The 25,988-nt window shown below is 41.4% G+C and overlaps 1 protein-coding gene across 14 annotated transcripts in view; it reads right to left on the reverse strand.

Annotated features, from left to right (window-relative positions):
* Positions 1 to 820: 820 nt before the first annotated feature.
* Positions 821 to 25,988, reverse strand: part of Dlgap1 (DLG associated protein 1) — a 362,352-nt gene continuing 337,184 nt past the window's right edge. For 11 of the 14 annotated variants that reach the window (XM_027942934.3, XM_027942933.3, XM_027942943.3 and 8 more), the window contains 3 exons: positions 9,891 to 9,982; positions 4,194 to 4,346; positions 821 to 1,030 (listed from right to left, as the gene is read on the reverse strand). In XM_027942934.3, the coding sequence (XP_027798735.2) occupies positions 821 to 1,030; positions 4,194 to 4,346; positions 9,891 to 9,982 (455 nt within the window). Of the gene's footprint in view, positions 1,031 to 4,127; positions 4,347 to 9,890; positions 9,983 to 25,988 lie in introns of those variants that run through there. The other 3 variants (XM_071602442.1, XM_071602444.1, XM_071602443.1) reach the window with 1 other exon arrangement.

Here is a 25,988-nt window from a genome sequence, read left to right on the forward strand (position 1 = left end):
TCTTCATTTTTATTGCCTTTCAGAATAGATTAATTTCCCTGAAAGATCAAATTTACAATCTTCTGCTGATTGAAACATTTGAAGCTGTGATTGATGAAGTTAACAGCGAGGCAGTTTGTGCAGCTGTGAGAGGTGCAGGTGCCCCTAGCACCTGCAGATTTCGCTTCTCCCTTCAACCCTACACATCCAGGTCTCCCCCACCCCCACCCCCAGGCCAGCTTGGTCCCCTCTCTCTTTTGTCATTCATGGATTCCGGGGTGAGATGGTGTGATAATCTGAGGTTGGAAATAAAGTGCTCCATCTGCTTTTTTTTAAAAAAAAAAAAAAAAAAGAAGAAGAAAGAATAACCATTTAGGGGAAATAAAGGGAATCGGAGCCCTCGTTTCTTTCATGTGGAAGACGGAAAGTCCCAAAGGATCACCCTGTGATACTGGATTTCTGAAATACCCTATGGTTTTATATTGCTGAGCTCTAGGAACACACTAGCTTGAGAAAAACTGAGGATGGCAGGTGACCTAAAGGTGTCTTTTCTACACAGGTGGGTTTGGCTTGGCCCAGAAAATAAAGGGTTGGATCTCTGTATGAGGCAGGGGGCCGGCATCGGGAAATTAAGGGGGCGCAGCTCGGTGAAGATGGGCAAATTGGTTCGGGAAGCGGGACGGCGCGGGGGTGGGGTGGGGGAACGGCTCCTGCGAGGTGGACCACTACACCACGACAGTGGAAGTCACTGAGCTCAGAAACAGACGGGCTCGGAGGGGTGGGGGGAGACGGCTGCGGGGATGGGGCGGTGGAGGGGCCACAGAGACTGGGCGGGCGGCGCTCAGAGCCGGGTCTGCGCCTCGGGGATGTAGATCTCGATGCTCTCGGCGCTCTCGGTGGCCGAGTTCTGGCGGACGGACGCGGCGCGCTTGGCGGCCATCAGGCGCTTGCGGGCCTCCTGGCGCTGCGAGCTCTCCAGCGAGCGCTCCCGGATCAGCGGCGCGGGGCCCTTCGCCGGCTTCTTTGGCACTGGAGGAGGGGCCCTTCTCTCCTGATCAAAGCAGAAGGTTCAGGACATTACACAGCTTCTCAGGACAAGCTTGGGAAAGACTGGGATAGGTCAGTGGTTAGAAAACACACACACACACAAACACACACGCACGCATGCACGCACGCGTACACACATTTCGTTTTTCTTTTTTTTAAACCTATGCGCACTGCATATCTATTTTTTTTTCTTCATTATTCTGGCTTGGGTATTCAAAAGATGCAGGAGGGGTGGACATCCCAGTGAATCTAAGGCGAAGGGTAAGGCTGGATTGCAAAACTATAGGTTTCTTCAAGGGCAGGATTGTGGGAATTTAAAATGCACCCCCCTGCTGAAAGGCTGGGGCTCCCAGCCCATAGAGTGTGATTCTCCCTGGAGACTCCGGACTCTTCCTGGTGCCAGCGATGGGCCAGGAGAGCACAGCAGCAAGCAGAAGCATCTAGAATTCTGCAGCCCCTCTAGAGGAGGAAAGCTTGGTTCAGAGTAGAAAAAACTCTCAGCTCTCTTCCTGGGTTCCCCCAGCCTCCCATTCCCCTCACCCCCAGACTTTAAGGAACCAAAGGAGGAAGAGTTTATGAGACTGTCTTCTTCAGCTTCGTTGGTGCCACAGCGAGTTCTATGTACCCCTTTATATGTCACACACCAACACACAGCAATAAACTGTACGGGGTCACCGGAGAAGGGAGACACTGGTGTTTCTTACTCTGAGGAGAGGAGCCAATTCCAACAGGACTCCTAAAGATCCTTCCAGGATCATCAGCCCCTAGGGGCCTCCTCAGGATGACTGTGGTGGCCCAGGAGGCAATTCTAATCACAGGGACAGAAACAGTGCCATGAAAACTTAACAAGGGACTGGAAGAGATCATCCCTCTTATCAGCAGCAAACCATAAAACAGATATTGTTAAAGCCACTGCCAAACACAGCCATTCATCCCTTTGACAAGAAAAAAAAAAAAAAATGCAGTGAGAAAGGAGGGCATTGAAACCACAAAGGATTTTTAGGAAAAGCATATTGAGTTTTCAGGCTGTGAAAAGGTCCACGTAAACTCAATGTTTCCCTTTTAGATAAAATATCCCGAGTCTTTATAAAACTTAATGTGAAAATTATCTTAAAATATGGATTCAGAGATTCTCTACATGTCACTTTGGGTCTTAACACGGGTGCATGCTTTGCACAACAGTTCCTCTTCGCTTGCCTGTGAGAAGGACCTAATAAAATGTATTAGAGTTGGAGTTGCCACAGTTATTTAAGGTGGAGTCTGTGTGATCTGAAAGGAGACAAATGGAAAGCACAGAGCACAAACAGTATTCTACTAACTCATGTTTTTTCATTCTCTTTCTCTCTCAGGCTGCTGGGGTGATGTAAAGCTCTGATTTGATCATAGACAAGGAACATTAAGAAAAATAAAAATCTTACAAATTAAGCTAACTAAACCAGGCATGGTGACGCACGCCTGTAATCCCAGAAGCTCAGGAGGCTGAGGCAGGAGGATCACGAATTCAAAGCCAGCCTCAGCAAAAGTGAATCTCTAAGCAACTCTGTGAGACCCTGTCTCTAAATAAAATACAAAAAAAGGGCTGGGTGTGGCTCAGTGGCAGAGTGACCTTAAGTTCAATCCCTGGTACATGCCCCTGAAGAAAAATTAAGCTAACTAATGATTTACTGTGTGGATAGCAATAAGTGACATAATACTTCTTAGTATCACTTCTTTGGGACATTTGGGGAACTCAGTGCATATTTTTAAAAGTATGTGTACTGGAAACTTTTTAGTCATTTTCCTTTCTTTGCATAACTTTTTTCTTTAGCAATTAATTAATTAATTATTATTATTTTTTTTTGTGCTAAGGATTAAACCCAGGGCCTAGTGCATGCAAGGCAAGCACTCTACCAACTAAGAACACTCTACCCAGCCCAGCAATTAATTTTTAAATAATCAATGAATGAGGAATTAGATGGATCCATACTGGAAACTAAATTACCAGCATGTGTACACTTGTAGTGTTTTCTTAAAATAAGACCAATCTAAAAATCTTTCTAACAAATAGTTTTACAAATAAAGAAATGGCGTCCAATGTTTAGCTTCCCAACTGAGAGGCCACATGTACATCAATAGTACTTTCATGTTTAATGTAAAAACCACCCGTTTGAAGGTGAGAGACTACAGTGATGACAGCATCACCCTCCTGCTACTCACAGATGGGACCTTGGGCTAGATTTCTCCTGGGAGCCCAGGGACCCCAGGAAACCTGTTAGGATGGGCACAGTGGAATGAACTGGATTGCTATTAGCTCTCTGATAGTGAGGGGACCTGAAAAGAGCAGGGTCACCATTGTTTCAGGGACACAGCCATTCCTAACTTTCAGAGGTTAAATCTCCTAGAACTGTTGTCTTTAGGTCATAGGACAAAGGGTTAAAAAATCATGCATGATGGGCCAGCCTGGGAGGTAGACATTGGATATCTGTATGAGCCTGTTGGAACCACCGTAATCAAATGTGCAATTACAGTTGGTTAATTAAAGTAAAATAATTTAAGTCTTTATTTCTAAACTGTTGCATGAGGACCCCAGTGAGCAATGTTCCCCAAGCAAGTCAACCAAAAGTAGAATTTTTGAAAAAAAAAAAAAAATCCCAACATTTATGATTACTATGAAACTTTATGGTGTATATTTTTAAACTTGAACAACAGTGGTTTCTTTATTACTGTATTTATGAAATGATTATCAAAGTCAGTTATTTTTCAGGGCTTCCTAGTTTTCTCAGAAACACATCCTAAGGGTATAAGGAAGTTGAACTCTTTCTCTATGGAATCATGCGCTGAAGATGTCATTTATTTTAGTTTAAAAAGCAAAATGGAGGCAGTTCCTTCCAGTGACTAAAATGGTTAAACTTAAAGTTTAATTAACAAAAAAATAAAAAATAAAAAAAAAGCTACATTCCCATTTTCCAATTCACAAAGACAGGTTTTTCTTTAAAAATATGCCTGAAACATATTACAGATAATATCCCAAATGATTACTAGGTAAACATTGTCATTACAATGAAGTTAATATGATATCAGCTCCATTTCACATTGTAAACAGCAGGACTGAATGCAGAAGCCTATTTAGACTGTCCAGTGTTTGTGCAGGTTTTTAAATGAACCATACAAAATCTACATTGTTCTACCTTCTTGTCAAGAGGATCCATCTGTTTCCAATTATTGGCCTTTAACTGATGAAGTTCATCAAATTTCATACTAATATTTTCTATGGACAACTGCAGCATGTCCCAAAACCCCGCCAAATCCTGGGAGGTGGGCCTTGGATGAGCATTAGGATTCTGTATAAGAGAAAGAAAAATATTCATGCTTTAGAGGAAGATCCACAGCAAGAACAGGACCAAAGAGGCATTTTCAAATACTTCAAATAACATAAGGAGGATCAGTTCTTTTTAGTTTTTAGATATGAGATAAAAGTGAGGCTACAAATGGTAATTTTATACACTCCTCGTTTTGAGACAGTGATTCTCAAATGTCAAGGTTGTGAAATTCCTCTGTTGTGAGACAACAGAATGATGACATGCGTACGATATGGTAAGGGGGCAGGGTCTAAATGTTTGGAAAATCCTATTATAGGATGCATTTTAGCATATGGTGTTTAAATGAAAATACCATTTTTGAGAAAAATACATTACTATTAGAGTAATAAAGTATATTATTAAAAAGTATATTATTATTAGAGTAGGTACTTGACTCTTTTCATACAATTTATTCAGAGAACAAATGAGGAATTTAAATTAAGATTAATTTTAATCTTAATTTATGTGTGTGTGTTTCCTATTCTAGGAAATGAATCATTACAGATACATATGTATATGTGTGTGTGTGTGTGTATATATCATTACAGATATATATCTGTAATGGCTCATAAACATTTTTCAGTGGTTAAGGATTGACTTTCTTTGTCCCTATTCACATTAGCCATGACAATAGAAAGTATAAACCTTAATTTATAAGACAGAAAAACCACATCAAGAGACTGAAGATGTCACACTCATTGCCAATTGGTATCCACAAAAGTGGCTTAAGGCACTGGTTAGATGGCAGGAAACTGCCTGTGTCAGCAGCTTCTCTCTGGTGTCAACTTTGGTCTCTTTTGTAAAGAACTTTTATATCCATGAATGGACTAGTATTATTGGCCTGGCTCAAAATAAATACAAATAAAGATGTATTTATAATTTTACAGTTTTAAAACTACATAGTTCTGAAATTCATTGGAAGAAATAAATTCCAAAATTTTGAAGCACTGGATTCAGTATTTTAAAATCTATTCTAGGGTTTGGGAGTAGTTCAGTGGGGCAGTACGTGCTTAGCGTGCTCGAGGCCCTAGAACCCAACCAAAACCAAATCATTCCAGTGATACCTGAATTAACAAAAAAAAAAAACTCTTTGTAGTATTTTGATTTAGTTTCTTTTTTTTTTTTAAGGGAGTTTCCTCAACATTTAGATAGTCAGAATAAATAGATAATATTCTTTGCAAAGTGTCTCCCAAATAGTTTTATGATATCACAACATATTTGTTCTTATTAGTAACTAAAAACTAAACTCTTCATATTTTGGAGTTTAGTGAAGTCTTCTAATAGCCCTATTGACTAAACTGTTTCAATGTACCAATGTAAGAACTAATATATGCTGAATATCCCTTTTCCAGAACCCTTGAGACTGGAAGTTAGATTTTGAGCTTTTTAAGATTTTGGAATGTTTCCATATACATAATGAGATATCTGGAGATGGGACCCAAGTCTGAACATGAAATTCATTTACGTTTCATATACACCTTATGTACCTAGCCTGAAATTAATTTTAAACAGTATCTTTAGTGCACCTGCATTTTGTCTGTGACTTGTCATATGAGATAAGGGGTAGAATTTGTCTCTTTTTGTTTTGTGGTGTGGGGATCGAACCCAGGGCCTTGTGCATACAAAGCAAGCACTTTACCAACTGAGCTATAGCCCCAGCCCAAATTTTTCCCTTTTAGTGTCATGTTGGTGCCCCCAAAGTTTCAGATTTTGGAGTATTACTGATTTTGGATTTTGGATTGGTAATGCTCCATCTTACCCCACATTAGTAATGTTCAATGGGCCCAAATATCTATAATGTTTCGTTTCTTTTCTTTTTTTTATGCTTATTTGTAATGCTTTATTAAATGTCCTTAATTCTGTATCATGGGCAGTTTGTTCCCTCTTTGCCCTCACATTGTCAAAAAAGATGGATGGGGAAACAGAGAGAGGGCTGGGGATGTGGCTCAAGCGGTAGCGCGCTCGCCTGGCATGTGTGCGGCCCGGGTTCGATCCTCAGCACCACATACAAAGAAAGATGTTATGTTCGCCGAAAACTAAAAAATAAATATTAAAAAATTCTCTCTCTCTTAAAAAAAAAAAAGAGAGACCCTAACTCTAAATAAAATATATTTAACTTACTTTATAAAAAAAAAATAAAAAGGAAACAGAGAGAAAAGGAAACAAGAGAGAAAGGGCTTTGGTGCTTAGCCATCTCCTAAAGCAATGGTCACGTAAGATCCCCTGCAACAAAGGGAGTGGCAGCTCACTCCTGAATCTAAACCAGGCCATCTTGGAGGTCAGAGGTGTGGGAGGGAGTGAAGGAGGAGGAGGCTGTGTTCCTTGGTTTAGTTATGTTGGAAAAAGCCAACTTTTGTCCATTCATTCTAAGCCTGAGAATCAAGTCTAGGATAATGTGTAAGTGTTTTCTAAATAAAGAGCTATTATTTTTCTGCTCTTCAGAGTAGGAACTCAAGAAAGAAGGTCTGAGTCTGGTTCTGACCAATCATAGTGCCACGTTTATGCAGCTGTAGACCAAAATGGTACCACCACCAGGGGTGGAGGGGACTCCTCCATGAGGGAGAGGAGTGGAACTCAAATCCTGGGTAGGACTGGAGGGACTGAGGTCAAATAGACTGAGATTTGAGTCTTGGCTCTACCTTTTTTACCATGTGGGCCCAATTAAATTTTTTTTTTGACTTTTCCATGCCTGTTTTCTTTTAAATTTTTTTTCTTAAAAAAAAATTTTTTTAGTTGTCAATAGACCTTGATTTTATTTATTTATACACAGTGCTGTGAGAATTGAACCCAGGGCCTCACACGTGCTAAGGAAGCGCTCTACCACTGAGCCACAACCCCAGCCCCATGCCTATTTTTCTTATCTGTAAAATCATCCTAACAATGATATCTTTATTAACTCCAACATGGTCGTGAGGATTGAACAGATCAGAAATCTAAAAGTTGGCAATCTAAAAGTTGTCATAGCAATTAGCACTTGGTAGGCTCTTGACCTTCTCTGCAAGGGCCTGGTTTAATCAGTACCACTGGCCCCCCTTCCCCCATGGGACACTGTTTCAGTCCACTTCCTAGCAGTGGTTCTCATATTTTGCCACCCAAGTTTCTCCAGTGGCCAAGAAATATGAGACCATAAGGGACAAGGAAACATCAAAACCTGGCTGTAAGGGGCTGGGGATGTGGCTCAAGCGGTAGCGCGCTCGCCTGGCATGTGTGCGGCCCGGGTTCGATCCTCAGCACCACATACAAACAAAGATGTTGTGTCCGCTGAAAACTAAAAAATAAATATTAAAATTCTCTCTCTCTTAAAAAAAAAATTTAAGAAAAGCTGGCTTTAACAAGGTTAATATTTCCTAGAAATTAGCAAAATTTTCAAAAAATTTTTGCTACAATTCCATCTTTAAAATCTGTACAATATTTTCATTCTACTTCATAATAAACTAGCTCATCAATTTTTTTTCTTTTTTTTAACAAGGGTGTGCTATATGTTCCCTGTGATATGTACCTGGTGACTTATTCCTCACACACCTATTGGCCTGTTTGGATCCTATGGCTTCCTATGAGCCTTCTTACATTTAAAGAACAAAGAATCGAGTTAAATAAGATCTGTGGGCTTGGCATATACCTCAGTTGGTAGAGTGCTTGCCTGCATGCACTAAGGCCCTGGGTTCAATCTCCAGCACCACACACACATAAAAAAGATCTGTGACATAGGAAAGACCTGGTATCTCATGCCTCTGCCTGGGCAACTTGGTGAAACCCTGTCTCAAAAAATAAAATGAAACCAGGTTCTGTGCCACGCACCTGTAATCCCAGTGGCTCTGAAAGCGGAGGCAGGAGGATTGCGAGTTCAAAGCCAGCCTCAGCAAAAGCAAGGTGCTAAGCAACTCAGTAAGACCTGTCTCTAAATAAAATAAAAAATAGGGCTGGGGATATGGCTAGGAAGTGTCCCTAAATTCAATTCCTGGTACCTCCTCCCACAAGAAAATAAATAAAATGAAGCTGGGTGTAGTGACGCACACCTGTAATCCCAGCAGTTTGGGAGGATGAGGCTGGAGCATCACAAATTCAAAGCCAGCCTCAGCAACTGAGTGAGATCCTGTCTCAAAATAAAATATAAAAAGGGCTGGGGATCTGGCTTAGTGGCTAAGCACCCTTGGGTTCAATCCCTGGCACCAAAAAAATTAAAAAATTAAATGAAAAGGACTGGAGACATAGTTCAGTAGTAGAGCACTTGTCTAGCAAGTGTGAGGCCTTTAGGGTCAATCTCCAGTACTTGAAAAAAAAAAAAAATCTGTGACACATTAGCAAATTTGCAAACTTGTGGAATTTCTGCATCTGGCACATAGCTGAAATTCAATAAAATATTTGTTCAACTGATCACTTATCAATATATTTACTACTAGAAATTATCTCATAATATAGAATAGACTTCTGTGAATGTAGAAAAAGGGTCAGATAATATTTGCTGAGAGAGAAGAAAAGAAACTATCAATGTGTGTGTGTGTGTGTGTGTGGGGGGGGGGCACCCAAAGGAAATATTTGAAAAAAAAAAAGCCTAGAGAAGAGTAATGGAGAGTGCTAATTTTTCATGCTTTATATTTTTCTTGATTGAGCCCAGGCTAGATAAATGACTTCAAGTCTGCATTTGTCCTTGTAAATGAGATTCCTTGTGAGGAGAAACAAAGTGCCATGATACAGAGTTAAAACTCTCAAATCATATTTTGGGTCATTTGGATTGCAAATAATCATGTTTTCACTTTTTTACAAACAAATAAATGGCTTTTTTATTTTCTTTGTTTTAGATTCAGTTTGACAAAAGCAGTTGTGCAATAAAAGCTATTCTTGTATAATTGTTTATAGAGACAATAGCGTTTTTTTTTTCCCCAAAGCACTTGTAAGGAAGCTCTTGCCCTTTTAGTTTGCAATCAACTTTTAAAATGCTCTTGTTGGTGGAAAAAATGCCATTGTTGGTAGTGGCACTTTTCTTTCTTTGTTTTGTTTTATTATTATTTTTTTTTGTATGCTCAGAAGAGTGAATTATTCCTTTGTCTCAGGAGACCAAATCTATACTTTGTGACACCTCTGAACTCTGCCCTTTGAATTAAAACAGAACACTCTGAGTAGGAAATAGTCATTGTTGTCTATTTTAGAAAAAGAATCACGATCCAAAATTATTTTCTTTGTAACATCATTTTTTAAATACCAGACTGCTTTGCATTTTGGTAGAATAATAAAATCAGAGATATCATGTGAAAACCAGGAAAATGGAAAATTTTCAGTTACAAAGAGCAGGAAATGGAGTTTGAACTTGTTTATTTTTTTTTTTTCCTCCTCCTAAGATTCTTTAAGTGTAAAATATTTTTAATTTTAAGAAAAGTGGGAAATGAGATTCATCTAAAAGCCTCTGTATTCCAGGTGTGAGACTCCTGGGAGTCTTGACTGGATTCAACATCAGTTCTAGTTTAGTTGGTGCTGGTCTCATGGTGCTGTAGGAACAGGAAGATCATAGGGATGGGACATATTACCTACCAGGTTTTCTTCACACAGTTCTCTGAACTGGTAGAATTTCTGGGCCATGAGAAGTTGGGCACTGCCCACTGCGGTTCGGATTTTCCCTAGAACTGAAAAGAGCAAACATACAAGAAGTTTATACATGCCCCATTGTTGAGATCTAGTCTGGTAAATAAAGCAAAGAGAAAGTTATGTTGTCATGGTTAGGAAGGAGAGCACACACTGCGGGCACACGCCCACCCAGACGGCCCAATCCCGTCCTTGCTCCATGGGTCGCAGCCTTAAAGCATAAAATGAACTTGGAAAAACACACACTCATAGTGCATATTCCTTGGGAGTTCGGGAGTTTTCCATCACAGTCCTGATGCTACCAAGAGGCAAAGAGTGTTTTTCTTTTAACCCCTTTTTATTGCAAGGATGAATTTCAAGTGTTGCTGGTATATTCCTTTATTTTATATGCGGTGCTGAGGGTTGAACCCAGGGCCTCACACATGCTAGGCAAGCGCTCTAGCACTGAGCCACAACCCCAGCCCTATGTCAGTCTATTTATGGATTTATGGAGTCAGTAATCATGATCTTCTGGCTTTTCTAATCCGAATTTAAACACAAGAAAAGCAATTTCTCTTGGCACTCACCAGATCCCACCCATATCCTTCATTATTTTTCCGGAGCTTAGACACCGGATAAGAGCCATGGCCGGGTGACAGGTTTGCTAAGGAGTGACGATGTTCAGCCTGTTGCCTAGGGAACGCCCCACCGACCCAGCTTTTACACCCCACAGCCCATTTTTCTTTTAAAGATACATTTAATTACCTATGCACCGTGCTGAAATAGTCTTTTTGTAAGCAAGCTACTTCTTGTCTCCCGCGCAGTGCAAGGCTAGCTCCCTGGACTGGCGGGCGGGCGTGCCGGGACCGGCGGAGCGCTCTGCGCAGAGCATCCCGAGGTCTGCTTGTCCCCGGGGCTCCCCCTGCATCCCCCCACCGATCGTGCACAGCTGCGGCTGCTGGAGCCCCGCCACAAGGCGGTTCGCAACACGCCCTCTCCGCCAGGCACAAGGGGAGGGGAGAAGGTGCCCACATGCAAAATTAGAGAGGAAGAACCGAGTCTCCGAAGAGCCCTGGCGCAGTTTGGAAACCTTCCTGCGGGGAGAAGAGTCTAGGATTTAAGCCATCTGGGTTTTGTGGCACAGAATGTGAGAGTCCCAGAGTGGAATTAGGTCTCCTTTTCTCGACCACATTCCCCACAACGTCTGAAGAGAAGAAAACAAAAGAAAAAGAAACTTCATTTCCCAGAGTTTTCTAGTGGTTTGCTCCCCTGTTTGTTCACAACTGCCAGGCTGGAATAATGGTTTATGGTACCCATTATACCTAGGCTCTACTCAAATATTTCAGCATTCCCACACATGTAACTCAGAGCGCTTATAAATCCTTCCATATGTCACCAGTCAGACTGAACAGTTCACCGGCAGACATCTGCCTCTTCTTCATATCAAGGGGTCCCCCTGGACAGACCTTTGGCAGCAAATTCCTTAGGCCTAAATTTCTCACTTTCTTTTCAATCTGCTTTTATAATCTTTTGGGATGGTTATCCTTTCCCTCTTGAACTCAGAAATCAGTTGTGTGAGGCCTCTTCTCCCTTCTTCTATATCCCCAAAGCAGAAAGGACAGCTCACAGAGACACAAGGTGGCCTGATAGTTCAGGCCTTAAGCGGGTCTGAATCTTTGCTCCAACGCTTACTAGCCACTTGCCTTGGAAAAGTCACTTAACCTGTTTTTCATATATAAGATGGGTGCTAAGGGTACCTATTCATAGGATTGTGGTAAAGGTTAAAAGCACTATGTATATGAATCTCTTAGGAGAACATCGGATAAACAGTAAGTATGTGATAAATGTTGGTTATAATCTAGGATCAGAAAACTATGTTACTTCCATAGGTGTGTCAACTATAAGAGCCATACTTGCCCTGACAAGTAGAGAAGAGGAAAAACACAAAGTGTGGACTATTTACAGATGACTGTTCCAGATCTGGGAAGGTGCATGGAACAGGGACTTCCTAAGTAAGCATGTGGTATTAGGCAAACTCTGAGGTTCCTGGAAACCACTCTGAATTATCTTGCCGGCAGGATTATGACACAGCAAATCTCGGAATAAATCCTGGAAACTTAAATCAAGGGTACCTGATTCTCCAATTTGCTGGCTGGCATTCTATAGCTTCTTGGAACTATCATAGGAACTTATCAGCTATTCAGATACACTTCAAAACTTGGAGCTAAAGGTTTTCAATTTTATCTGAACACCTGAGCTACATATGAGACCACAAAATAAGAGCAGCTATGATAGTGATTCTCAAAATAGGAGAAAACCCTGGTCTAAACAACCATTTGGGTGACCGACACACACCCATATAGGTAGGGGACAGTTTGGCTCTTTCTTGGATGTAAAAACAAGGGACATCTTTCTTCATTCAGCAAAATTTGGAGAGAGTCCCGGATGCAGAGCCTTGGTGACAGTATCTTGGGTGGAGTTGTGGCCCTTCTGTTTCCCAGGTTTTTTTCCCCTCAAGTTCCTGGGATAGAAATTCCCTCTTGGCTGCAGGATATCTGCATCCCAAGTGATGATCTTTCCTAGGCCAAGGGTGAGGAAGTGACTTCTTTGACCTGAGTGCAACAGGAGGGCTCCGGACAAGCAGGTAAGAACTCATATTTCCTTGTCCTCCACTCTTCCTTTTTCAGAACAAAACATTCAACTTTAATTTTAAGAAGAAATCTCTAATGGAGTTTTGGGGGGATTTTGTTGTTATTTTCTCCATTAGACATTCACTTGGTGTGTGAGACAAAATGTTTTCTCCAGAAAGTAAACTTTATATTTATTACATATGCTTTGAGAAAGTAAGAACTTAACAATAAATGGTTAATTACAGTGAAAGTAAAAAATGCAGAAATAAATGAGCTAAGAAGTTGCTAAATAAATGAGAGAAGACAGCTTACGGATGAGTTTTTTAATTTGTTTGTTTTTGCAGTACTAGGGATTGAACCCAGGGACTCTTGCATGCAAGACAGGTGCTCTACCATACTGTTGCCCCCAGCTCTTGGTGTTGTTTTGAAACTACTCTGAAATGTCCAACAGCAATCTTACAGCAGGGTGGGAAGAGAAATACTTTTCTCAGGGACTCTAGGTAAAGAAGAGTAAGGGAGAAACATCAAATGAAATATATAGGCCGCAACTATATACTGAGGGCTTTCTTTACACATATCAAAGAGCCCAAGCTGGTGCTGGAAAGTCCCGGAAGAGGCCTAGATGTAACACCTCTTTCCAAGGTTAGTCTTACTGTGGTCTGGTGTCAGGTAACTTTGTGGGAGCTGGGCTGGTCCTCAAGGCCAAAGCTAAAAAGTCCAGAGGAGCCTGAAAAGATGAGTGGGATTTAGTTGAAAATTGGTAGATGAGGCCAATTAAATTTTTGTGGAGCAGGGATAATCCTGTGATCAGCATTATGATAGATGGATATGACACAGTAGTAAGTGAGACAAGGTCCCTACCCTCATGGAGCTTATATCCTGGTGGAGAGTAATGGGAAAAAGTGATAGCAAACATACAAATACAGATACGTCTTGCACTTGGTAGAGGACAGGTAGCAGCCAGATGGAGCTAAGCTTGATTGAGCAACTCGAGAGTAGCAAATTCTTTAAATGGTGGTCAGAGACTACTGAAGGATTTTTCCTCTTTCCTAAGAAATGGAAAACAAACAAACCAAAAGCACCATTGGAGTAGTTTCAGCTGCAAAATGAAAATGTATCTGGATTAAACAGCTTTAGGAATCATAATTTGATGATGCCATTGTTTTTATTTGAAAAACAAGATACTTTCAGGAACTTCATATTTTCCTATTAAAGGGCAGTAGAGCAAATATTCATATGTGGTCTCTCTCAAAGGAACCGATATTAATTTTTTATTGGATTTGCTTCTGGATTGTCCCCATCCCCTGGCTGCCTCCTCCCTCTTCAATAAAATGAAGCCTTACAGATAAAACACATGTTCTCCACTCCTGCCCCATTCCCTCTCTCCCCAAAGTAATCCACACGGAGAATGACGGTTCTAGTGGTTCAATGGAATAGTCCTACCACTGAGTTCATAAATCTCTTCTCTGTTCCTGGAAAGGTGATAAGTCAGGGATGTTCTGAGTGTAAACCAAAGGGCAATAGATTGGGGATGAGATCCTGTGACCTTAAGTAGAGATTTTCTCTGGGCATCAGAATAGGGTTTTAAGACTTTGCGAGTCCAGGAGGTTTATACTCCTGGGTTCTGATGTAGTTGGTTTCTCTCACACTTGAATTCATGCGATCCTTCCGGATTGTTCAACCAAATGTGGTCTCTATATAGGTGTATATATAGGTCTATACAGATCTTAATGTCCCCCAAATCTTAACTGGTGAAGGCTTGGTCACCAGCCTGTAGAAGGTGAGGCTTACTGGGAGGAAGGTGGGTCATTGGGGATGTGCCCTTAAAGGAAATAGTGGGACCGTAGTCCCTTCTTTATCTTCCACTTCCCAGCTGCAATGAGATGAACAGTGTCCTCTGCCATATGCTCCCACTATGATGATGTCCTGTGCCATCACAAGTCCAAAGTAATAGGGCTAGTGACCATGGACTGAAATTATGAGCCAAACCTTTTCCTTTATTAAGTTGATTTTTCTCAGGTATTTTGTCACAGTAACAGGAAGCTGATGAACAGATGTGGCCAAGTTTTTACCATTCATCTCCCTTAAGGCGCAGACAATACATCTTCTAGAATAATGATCTCTGCTATATCTCCCAGACATGTCATTTAACTGTGACTTATATCATCTGTTTATGTGATACTAATCATACAATAAGCCTTACTTTGCTTTGCAACTCTTTTTAAAATAGAAATAAATCTAGTTTCTCCAGGTATCTTCTAGGCACTTGATGGGGAAGTTTGTAGACCCTTTCCTCACTTTCTTTTCCTTCCTCAGCTCCTTTGTTAGTTTGTCCCTCAGTGGAAGAAACAAACAACAAGAAAAATTGTTGCTGGGTGAAATTCTAATTAAGAAGTGGGCATATTTTTACAAATTACATTTATAATTCCTGGAACTTCTCATTACACAGTGAGAAGTTTTTTATTTTGAGACAGCATCTTACTAAGTTGCCTAGGTTGGCCTTGAACTTATAGTCCCCTGAGTCAGTCTTCCAAGTAGCTTGAATTACAGGGGTGTACCACTTTACTCAGCTTAAATTATTATTACTTTTATATCAAAACTGTCTTTGTCTTATCTAATTGGGTCCTCACAGAACCCTCTGAGGCAGGGCAGACAACCTCATTACATTTGAGGAAATTTGGGCTTAAATTAGGAAGTGCAATTCCTGGGGTATTTCCGCTGTGTCCAGATCCTTGTCTTTGAAGTCCAAGTTGGGCTTTTCCCTCAACACTTATGGAAAACTGGGTCTAAATCTACTTAAGTGAAAGCCATCTATGTATGAGTCTTTCCTTTCTTCTTGATTTGTATTTTATTTTGTGCTAAGGATTGAACCCAGGGGTGTTCAACCACTGAGCCACATCCCCTTTTTATATTATATTTAGAGACAGTATATCTCTGAGTTGCTAAGCGCCTTGCTAAATTGCTGAGGCTGGCTTTGAACTCACCATCCTCCTGTTTCAGCCTCCCAAGCCACTGGGATTACAGGTGTGTACCACTTTGCCTGGCTTTTTCTTTCTTTTTTTATTTTGGTAAGAATACTTAACGTGTACTCTCCCCTCTTAAGATTTTTAAGTACACGATAGCTGAATGATCTCTAGAACTTGTTCATCTTGCATAACTGAAATTTTATACTTGTGATTAGCAACCCCTCATTTCCCCCTTTCCCCACCCCCTAGCTCCTACCTTTGACTTACTCTATGAATTTGTTTGTTTTTGTTTTTGTTTTTTTTGGTACTGGGGATTGAATCCAGGGCCATTAACCACTGAGCCACCTCCCCAGACTTTTTTATTTTGAGACAGGGTCTCACTAAATTGCTGGCTTTGAACTTGCTAAGATTATGAGGCTGGCCTCAAACTTGCAATCTTCCTGCCTCCACCTCCTGAGCTGCTGGGATTACAGGTGTGCACCACCATGCCTGGTTGTTTTTGTTTTCTTCTTAAGATAGGAGGGTCTTGCTGTGTTGCCCAAGCTGGTCTTGAACTTCTGGGCTCAAGGGATCCTCCTGATTCAGCCTTCCAAGAAACTGGGATAATGGAAATGCCCCTACATCAGGCTTTGAATCTGCCTATTGTAGATAATTCATATAAGTAGAATCATGCAGTATTAGTCATTCTGTAGCTGGCTTATTTCACTTAGTGTAATGTCTTTCAGGTTCATCCGTGTTGTCACATATGATTCCCTTCTTTGTGAGGCTGAATAATGTTCCACTGTATGCACAGATCATCTTTTCTTTGTTCTAAAAGTGTCATTTTTGTCCTTTATCAATAATCTTAAGCCAGTGCCAATGGATGGCAGGTGGAAGGGAAAGGGTGGAACAAATCAGTGGGGGAATTTGAAAAAATTCCCCCAACCCCATCACTGTTCCACAATAAGAAGGAAAAGCAAAACATGTCTACGTGAAGTGACATTTCAGTTTTGAAAAGAATGGAGAAAACAGTGCTAACTTGGCAGAGCTGGCAAGCTCTGTGTTTTCTTTTAAAGATTATATATCATAATGAGAAGCAGAGAAAAGAAAGACCATTTTATGGGGTAGAGTCATTTACGCAAAATATAATTTGAGATCTACATTCAATTAAAAAATTCAGACTTTTAGAAAAGAGCATATTTCCTCTCTCTCCCTGGCCCCTATGGGGTATGGTTTTAATTTGGTGAACAGGAGGAGGTATAAAAGGCACAGGGGTGGAGAGAATTAACTTTTTTTTTTTTTTAACCTTGAATCTATGGTAGTTGCAAAGAGTTTAGGTTTGCTGGTGATAGCAAGGTAAAACAAAGACTGATTCCTTCAGAGATATGCCTGATTTTCTTGCTGAGTCAAAATCCAGATTGCACGACTGGGGATATAGTAGAGATGGAGCCCATGCTCAGCCCATGAGAGGCCCTGGGTCCAATCTCCAGCACCAAAGGGGGGAAAAAAAATCAATAAGCATAATTATCATATGTATCCTTTCATATTTCCAGAGGATTAGGTCCCTAGACTTCAAGAGACAGAAGCACTGGTTTCTCCGTTTCTAGTTTTTATTTACCATGCCGGACTCCAACATCATCCAGCCACTACTTTAAGGCTTCAGACACAGAGTAGATACATTTCTCACATCTTTAATGTAGCTTCCCTGACACCTGGATGCAACATATCATTACAGAGAAGTGTGTCCTCCAGGGGTGAAAGTTACCAGAGGGGTAACCAGAGGGGATGTGCCAGATAGAAATCTTCACATTTCTTTACCATTTCCACTGATATTCACCTACTTGTCTTCTTTCCAGTCGAACTTCCTCCCCCCCTCCCCCGTTTCTTCCTCCTTTCATTGCAGTACTGAGAGGTGAACCCAGGGCCTTGCACAGGCTAGGCAACTCTACCTCTGAGCTACACCTCTAGCCCTAGAGGGTTTTCTTGTCTCATATTATTTTCATGCTGAAGACACTTCTGGGGTTCCCCCATGGTCTTAGTTGGTTTGTGCTGCTATAACAGAATTCCAGGACGGGGTCATTTACAAATAGAAATCCATTTCTCACAGTTCTGGAGGCAAGTCCAAGCTTAGGGTCCCAGCAGGTGGCATGCCTGGTGAGAACTGCTCTTTGCTTTCAAGATGGCACCTTGTTACTGAGTCTTTACATGGTGGAAGAGACAGGAGAAAAATGAATCCACTCCCTCAAGCTCTTTTGTAAGGGCTCCAGTCCTATCTGTAAGAGCTCTTAATGACCTGTTTAAGGCCCCACCCCTTAATATTGCGACATTAGCAATTAAGTTTCAACCCATGAACTGAGAAAGACATAGACCATCCACCATCCCACTTATTATCCATGGGATGAACTCAAAACCCTCTTCAATGGGGTAGGGAAGGCCAAAGTATCCAGCCTTCCTTTCCTTCACTCCCGAAGTGCTCCAGGAACACACGGCTGGCCAGATCCCCAAGTTGTTTCTTTTCTCCTTGTCATTGCTGGAGTTAAACACTGAGCTGGGGATTCTCTCTTCATCTTAGGCCCTGTCCCATTGCCTCCCAATGGCTTCATCCTTCTGATTCAGCTCGAACATTCCACTTCCAGAAAGCCTTATCTCTCCTCACCTCTCCCTCCTCCTGCTCCTCAGATCCCCATGCTTATCTGGCTCTGCCCTTTCCTCATTCTTCCCAGCTCTATCTCCTTCTATGCTTGATTTCCAACCCGACCCTGGGCTCTTTGATCACACGGACTGAACCCACGTAACCCCAGGTATCCCCCTGAAGGAGTAAGTTTTGAAATTAATTGAGTCATATGAACTGTATGTCAACCTGAAAGCAAATTAACTACAACATTCTAGTCCTTAAGCATTTTGATCTTTTAAGGTTTTATCATTTCTTGCATCACTTTTTGACCTTTTTTTTTTTTTTTTTTTTTTGTAGTGTTGGGGATTGAACTCAGCGCCTCATGCATGCTGGGAAGTGCTCTACCACTGAACTACATCTCCAGCCCCTCCTGTATCACTTTTTAAATTACAGTATTAAGTGATTTGCTGATATAGTCTGAGCTGGGCTACTGGGGTTATCTTTTATGATGCTCCTTGCAGTGGCTGAGCTGGAAAAGTCGAATCATCTGGGATAAGTTGAACATGTTTGTGGGTCAATTAAATTTCCTTATGCAGAATCTGCTCAATTTACAGTGAGGTTATATCCCAATAAGTGCACTGTAAATTGAAAATATCTTATGTCCAAGACGCATGTAATCCGCCTAACCTGCTAATCCTTCGGGCTTAGCAATACGGTCCACTGTAGAGACCCAGTTGCTTCCTCTCCGATTGGGAGACTATTGGGGGATGTGGCTCACTGCCACATTGAAACATCCATCAGCTCAGCCTAGGAAAGAGCAAAATCCCAAACTCCAAAATATGGTCCTTAGTGAGTGCATATTGCTTTCAAACCACTGCAAGTCAGGTATCATTCATGCTCAAGTCTTGGCTTCTTTTTATTTTATTTATTTATTTTTTTGTGGTGCTAGGGATTGAACCCAGGGACTTGTGCATGCTAGGCAAGCGCTCTACCAACTGAGCCATATCCCAAGCCCCTTGGCTTCTTTTTAATCACCTGAATTATTGACTTTTCATGTTGTAGACTTAAGGGGTATAGGAAGAGAGAGGAATGAAATTAAAAAAAAAAAAGAAAGAAAGACCCGCTTAAAGTCACATGGGTCTGACAGTCCAAATCTGTGTGATTTCATCAAGTCGATATTGCCCACAGTGAGACACTCTATTTTTTTAAATATTCTTTTGGTTATACATGGACGTATCTTTATTTTGTTTATTTATTTTTATGTGGTGCTGAGGATTGAACCCAGTGCCTCACATATGCAAGGCAAGCGCTCTGCTACTGAGCCCCAGCCCCAGCCCTACAGTGAGATGCTCGTATTTATGAGTGTATCCTCATGGCAAAGAATTTCTCCAGATTTCACACATCTGTGATCCAGAGCGGCTGTCTACAGGCGACTCTGTAGCTTACACGGGTCTATTTCATTCCTGACACTGCATTTCACAGGAATTAATTAATTTATTTCTTCCTTCCTTCCTTCCCTCCTCCTTCCCTCTCTCTCTCTCTCTCTTCTTTTCTTTCCTTCCTCTTTCTCCTTCTCCTCTCTTTAAGGAGCCTAAACTTGGTGACTAATCAATAATGAATCAAATTTTCAAGCAGAAACTTTCTCATACACTAAAACCAGAGGGCTCTAGGGAGAAAGCATTGTTTTGATTTTAAAGAGCAGGTTTGTGCCAGGTATGGGGGAAGCAACTCGGAGCTCCCATACTTTCTTCAGACGTGCCACCCTGCGGAAGCCTCCGAGTATCCAGCTACCCAGTGGGAGCTCTCTGAAACCCTGTCCTTTTGGGTTTCTATGGACACTTCATTGCTGAGGCATGACTAAAACACAGACAACCACACTGAAATGTGACTGAACAAAACGGGTAAGATCTAATGTTAACAGACTGGGTGGGGAAACCCAGCAAGACTTGTCTGTTGGGATTCTTGAGCTTTCCTTCCTCAGGGATATGGGGCAAGACCCCTTCTGAAATGGGGGTCTTATCATTTGCTATCAGAAGTGGCAGGTCAGAGAATTTCCTTATGGCCGACTGCAAGGTGGAAGATTATCGTTCTATGACTTGCCTTGGGGAAGAGAAATTCTAGTTCTGTGACCTGCCTTGGGAAGGAGTTATGAGCCGGAATCATGGATAAAATATAAATTCTCTATATAGATGATGGATGACATTCTACACACACATATCTCACAAGATCACAGAATTATAAGCTAATTTCATTTCATTCAACTTTCAAAGACTCTAAACGGTCTTTTATTTGCTTATGTAATATGTATGACATACTGCTTCATGGCCAATATAAGTAGAAATATGAATCCAAAGTGCAACCTTCTTTTACTAATAAGACTCCCGTATGGAAAAAAAAAATTTTTTTTAAATTACCTAACTTTTTTTGGTGTGGGGGATAGTGTTGAGACTCCAGGGCTCAAGCAATCTTCCTGCCTGAGTCTTTGCTTCATCTCTTGCCCTTGTAATGACCTTTGTGATAAACCGATAAATGTTAAGTGTTTCCTCCAAGTTCTATGAGTTATTCAAGCAAATTTACTAAACTGGAAGAGGGGGTTGTGGGAACCCAGATTCACAGCCGCTCTGTCAGAGCACAGGTTACAACGTGGAACTTGTGAGTGGCATCTAAAGTGAGGCAGCCTTGGGAACTGACCTGCAACCTCTCTCTAGGTAGACGGGGTCAAAATTGAATGAATTAGAGGACACCCAGCAGGTTTCCAGAAGAGCACACTGATTGCTTGTTTACTGGTAAATCTTTGCTTACTGACAAATCCCCGCAGCTTGTGGGAACACAGGAGTGATTTGTATTGTGGGTGCAGCATTTGAGTTATTTTTACCTTCTGTATCTACATGATTTTCTTCAATAATATAAAAGAAAAGAGCACTGGGTTTGAAATCTTGCTGCATTTGTATTCCACAGAAATAGTTCTTGTTGAAGAAAGCAATCAGATCTTATTCTGTGAGTCAGTCCCTCTCTCACTGACCACTGGAAGAAAGGGAACTCCAAGGCCCAGGAACAGATGGGTTTCCAGGCCTGGTGCTGCCTTGAACTTCACCCCTTCCTGCCTCCATGCCCTCCTCAGCCTCCGCACACCATTCCCACAAAGCACACCCACAGAGGATGCTCTCAATCTCCCTCTGGCATCAGTAAAATGAATGGTGCATTTTCAAAAGTTAAACACAAGGCACGTTACATTCGATTTCCTTTTCATGACTGCCACTTCCTCTGTGGTCACTAATTTCAGGTTGGCCAGAATTTATAAAAGAGACTATGCAGCTGTGTGTGTGTGTGTGTGTGTGTGTTGTGTAGTGTAGAGTGGGGGTGGGGAGAGACCTTTGGAAGGTTCACTTCAAAAGTAAGATGAGAATAAAACCAAAAGCAGCTAGGATGCACCCAGGGTGCTCTGCTTAGCAGTGCTGGGGGGCGGATGAATGGCAGACCTCATAGAGAGCTGCTTTGTCTGCTGCCCACTATTTCACAGGGTTGCACAGACACAGAAGAGGCAATCCCAGGCGGACGAAGCCTGGTGATCGCACTGATAGCCAGTCACAATAATGACTGTGCACAGCTTCCGTAACCAAACCTGAAACCAGGCAAAGGCCCACTGCGGCTTTCATCACCAGCTCCCCCCATTCCCGGCCAAGGCTCACAAGCCTTCTGGGGGAAGGAAGGCCAAGTTTCACTAACTTGGATGCTATTACCAGGCAAAATTAAAGTGGAAAGAATCTGCCTCCCACACACAGGTTCTAGGTCTATCAGCTTATTTCAGATAAAGCCTGAAAATTCTGCTTATAAGTTGTCCACCATGCAGGAGGCAAAGATAGATTTCGAAGTACAATCAACTGCTATTTCATCCTTGGGCCACTGAAATCTGAGCCTGTCCCCACCCTCCCCCGCCAGACTGCATTCCTAGTTACAAGCATTCGGTTCCATCTGGCCGGTTCATTCCCGGTTAGATAATACCATACAAGCCACTGTCAAATAGCACTGAGCCATCTCCCTGAGACAGCTGTTTCACACAAGAGCTTCATTGTCTGAGAAGAGCTTGTATCATTTTACTTCAAGAGCCCAGGGAACAGGCATTCTGTCAACTGCCATGGTTTGGAGGGACCCTTGCTCACAGCAGTTTCATTATTTTGTTATCAAGCCAAAAAACCTACTATCAACTGTGAGGGGTGAAGGTTTAAAACAAGAACTAAAGTCTTTGTTCTGCTTTGCTTTTATCAGGGAAAATAATAGCTCCACAGACCCACACAGGATTTATGTTTATACTTTTGCAAAGACAACTTGAGGTAACCTGCTCACACTGAGTGCTTTTTTTTTTTTTTTTTTCCTTTCTTTTATCTTCCCTGGGTAATACATTTAGTCACTTCCAGATATATTAGGAAAAGTGTTTTCCAGGCCAGAAACAGTATCTCTAGAAGGTCCTGTATGATTAACAGCATCACAAAATAATTGATAACTAAGAAATTATTTAAATGAAATCAATCTTTTCCTCAACCCTCTATTATAAAAAGATAACTACACCACATTCCAAATCTGTAATCCAGGTTGTCATTGAACAAATAGATTCCTTACCAAACTTTTGCCCCACTCCTGTGGACATACTATATTTTGAAATTAAAAAGACATTTAATAAAATATCTTACATTTTTATGGAAATGGTGATACCCTCCAGTGCTGCAGCCTTTAGAAGGGGTAATTTTTCTTTCTTTAGACTGTGGTAAAATATATAACAGATTTACTGTTTTAACTTTTTTCTTTCTTTCCTTTTTTTTTTTTTGTGTGGTACTGGAGATGGAATCTAATACCTCAGGCATGCTAGACAAGTGCTCTTTCACTGAGCTACACCCAAAGCCCAATAATTTTTTTTTTAATTGATACTATGGATTGAACCCAGGCATCATGTACCACTGAGCCACATCCCATCTCATTTTATTTTTATTTTGAGACAGGCTCTCACTGAGTTGCCTAGGCTGACCTGGAACTTTAGTCCCCCAACTCACTGGCCACAGTACCTTGCATCCTACCATTTTTAAGGGCATTGGAGGTGCTAAGTACATTTAAAAATACTTAAAAATTGGGAAAATTCAATACCCCACAAAACAAATTGAGAAAGTATGATGAGAATTTTCCTTTTTCTCACTCTATCATATTTATCTTTCCATAACAACTCTGAAGATCACATCTCCCGGGAGAATATTATTAAGAAGTTACCTTTTTCCCCTCACCAAAAAGAGAACACATAAAATTGATTACATGCCTAAAGCATAAGAGTATTAAATCCCAGCTGTGTGCTGTGGTGCATCCCTGACATCTCAGTGGCTTTGAACACTGAGGCAGGAGGATTGCGAGTTCAAAGCCAGCCTCAGCAACTTAGTCCCTAAGCAACTCAGGGAGACCCTGTCTCAAAATATGCTGGGGATGTGGTTCCGTGGTTCAGTGCCCCTGGGTTCAATCCCAGTACTTAAAAAAAAAAAAAAAAAAAAAAAGGATTTAACCTCCAGGAAGCTACCTTTATCATCACCCTGAAGAGAGTTCCACCTTATATAGGACCCAAAGAGCATATGAAGTAGCTTGGCTAAAAAGAGAGAGATAACTGTACTTGACCTCTTTGTCAAAGCTATTTTTGTGATGTCTACAGATTCAAAACAAACAAATAAGCCAACAAAAACTGGTTACTGAGAACTTGGCTCTTCCCTGCCAATTTCTTATAAAAAAGAGAAAAGGTTAAATCAGAGACTCAGTAAAACAAAGGCCCTCTGAACACCAGGCCCGGTTATCAGAACAGAATGGTGGTTGCCAAGGAACCAGGGGCAGATATGTGTGGAGAGCTTTACCCAGGGTAGTGCCAAGCCACACAAAGTATCATTATCTTGTCAAATGTTATTCATGTTGTATCTGTTCTATCAGACACTTCTGTGTTCTGTGACCTTGGACAAGATACCGCCAGAGAGCCGTTTTGAGGGCAAATAAAACAGCACCTGTCAAAGTCTCTAGCCTAATGTCAGGGACATTGTTAAGGACAAGATGAATATTCTTTCCTGTGCTTCCATCCTCCCTTCTCTGCTGTGAAGGGTTGCTACTGCTTAGGGTCAGATTTTCAGGGATCTGGATTTGCCTCATTTCAAATGGGTAACTCTGCCCTGGGAGTTTGCAGCTATACCAGTGAGAATTTTGGAATCATAGCAGTTTGAAGCTTGTATTTCTCCACAGAATGAAAAAATGGAGATCTTCAAGTGTTTGTGAAATGGAATTGTATCTTTTTTTTTAGTTTTAGGTGGACACAATATCTTTATTTTACATTTATATGGTGCTGAGGATGGAACCGAGTGCCTTGTGCAAGCTAGGCGAGCACTCTACCACTGAGCCACAATCCCAGCCCTGGAATTGTATCTTGATAGCTGGAAAGCGCATGGGAGGTTCATCTAGACTATTCATCTTTTGTATCACTTCTTCTTTTTTTTTTTCCTGTGTGTATGTATGATACTGGGGATTGAACCCAGAGCCTTGTGCATGCAAGGCAAGAAGTCTACCAACTGAGCTATATCCCCAGCCCCACTTCAGTATCACTTTTGTGGCATGTGTCCTTGTCTTTCTGCCAAATCTTTGCCCTCATCCAAAGAGCTCAATTATCTCAGAAACATATGTCCCTGCAGCTCTGTCAAGCACAGCTGCTAGTCACTTGCTGTAGTCTGAATGTGTGTGTCCCTTGTTCATATGCTGAGGTCTAATCACTGAGGTGATAGTATTAAGAGATAGGGCCTATAGTGGGGTGGGCCCTCACAAACAGGATTAGTGCCATTCTAAATAAGGCCTGAGGGAACCTGTACATCCCTTCCACCATGAGAGAACACAGCAAGAGGCGTCATTTTGAAATAGAGAGTGAGTCTCAGGGGCTGGGGATGTGGCTCAAGTGGTAGCGCGCTCGCCTGGCGTGTGTGCAGCCCGCGTTCGATCCTCAGCACCACATACAAACAAAGATGTTGTGTCCGCCGAAAACTAAAAAATAAATATTAAAATTCTCTCTCTCTCTCTCTCTTAAAAAAAAAAGAGAGTGAGTCTCACCAGACACCAAATTCTGCCAGTTCTTGTTCCTGGACTTCCCAACCTACAGAATGGGGAATGATGAATGTTTGTTGTTTAAAAATTACCCAATCTAGGATATTTTGTTATACTAGTTTTTGAGTACTTTTTAGCTAATCAGGAAGAAAGGCTTGCTAAGTAAAAGACTTTGTAAAACAAAATTTCCAAAATATTTTGAGGATTCAAATATTTATTTAATGGTCCCCTACAATGTGTCAGAGAGGCTGGAGATTTATTAAGAGGAATAAGACAGAACACCTACCTTCTAACCCACTATCCTAACAGCAGACTGTTATAAAATAATGTTTGAAGCTCCTGACAGACAAATGCACAACATATTTCAGAAGAACTGGGGAGTCAACTTGGCCTGAACAGAAAATTCAGCCTGGAACAATACATGGTTGGGCAATTCCTTTATATTCATTATTTGGGGACTTGACTGGTAATGTTCATCTCAAGATGCAAATATGCCTCTCTTTTCTCACAAACACAGATGAGAACCTGGTTTTCTGGCAAGATTTTCAACTCCTTCTATATGGAGTTGTATGAAAATACATCAACTTGTTTTTCATTGTTCTATGAGTCTCAAGGAAGGGTCTCTTAATTTTTCATACAATGGCTAACTTCATGTATCATTTTATATTTGGGTTGAGAGAAAAAGAACCAGGCTCACGTTGGAAGGCCAACTCAAGAAAAACATCAGGGCCAGGCACGGTGGTTCACGCCTGTAATCCCAGCTGCTTAGGAGGCTGAG

Source organism: Marmota flaviventris, chromosome 16 (assembly GCF_047511675.1).
Source record: "Marmota flaviventris isolate mMarFla1 chromosome 16, mMarFla1.hap1, whole genome shotgun sequence".
NCBI classification, from domain to species: Eukaryota; Metazoa; Chordata; class Mammalia; order Rodentia; family Sciuridae; genus Marmota; species Marmota flaviventris.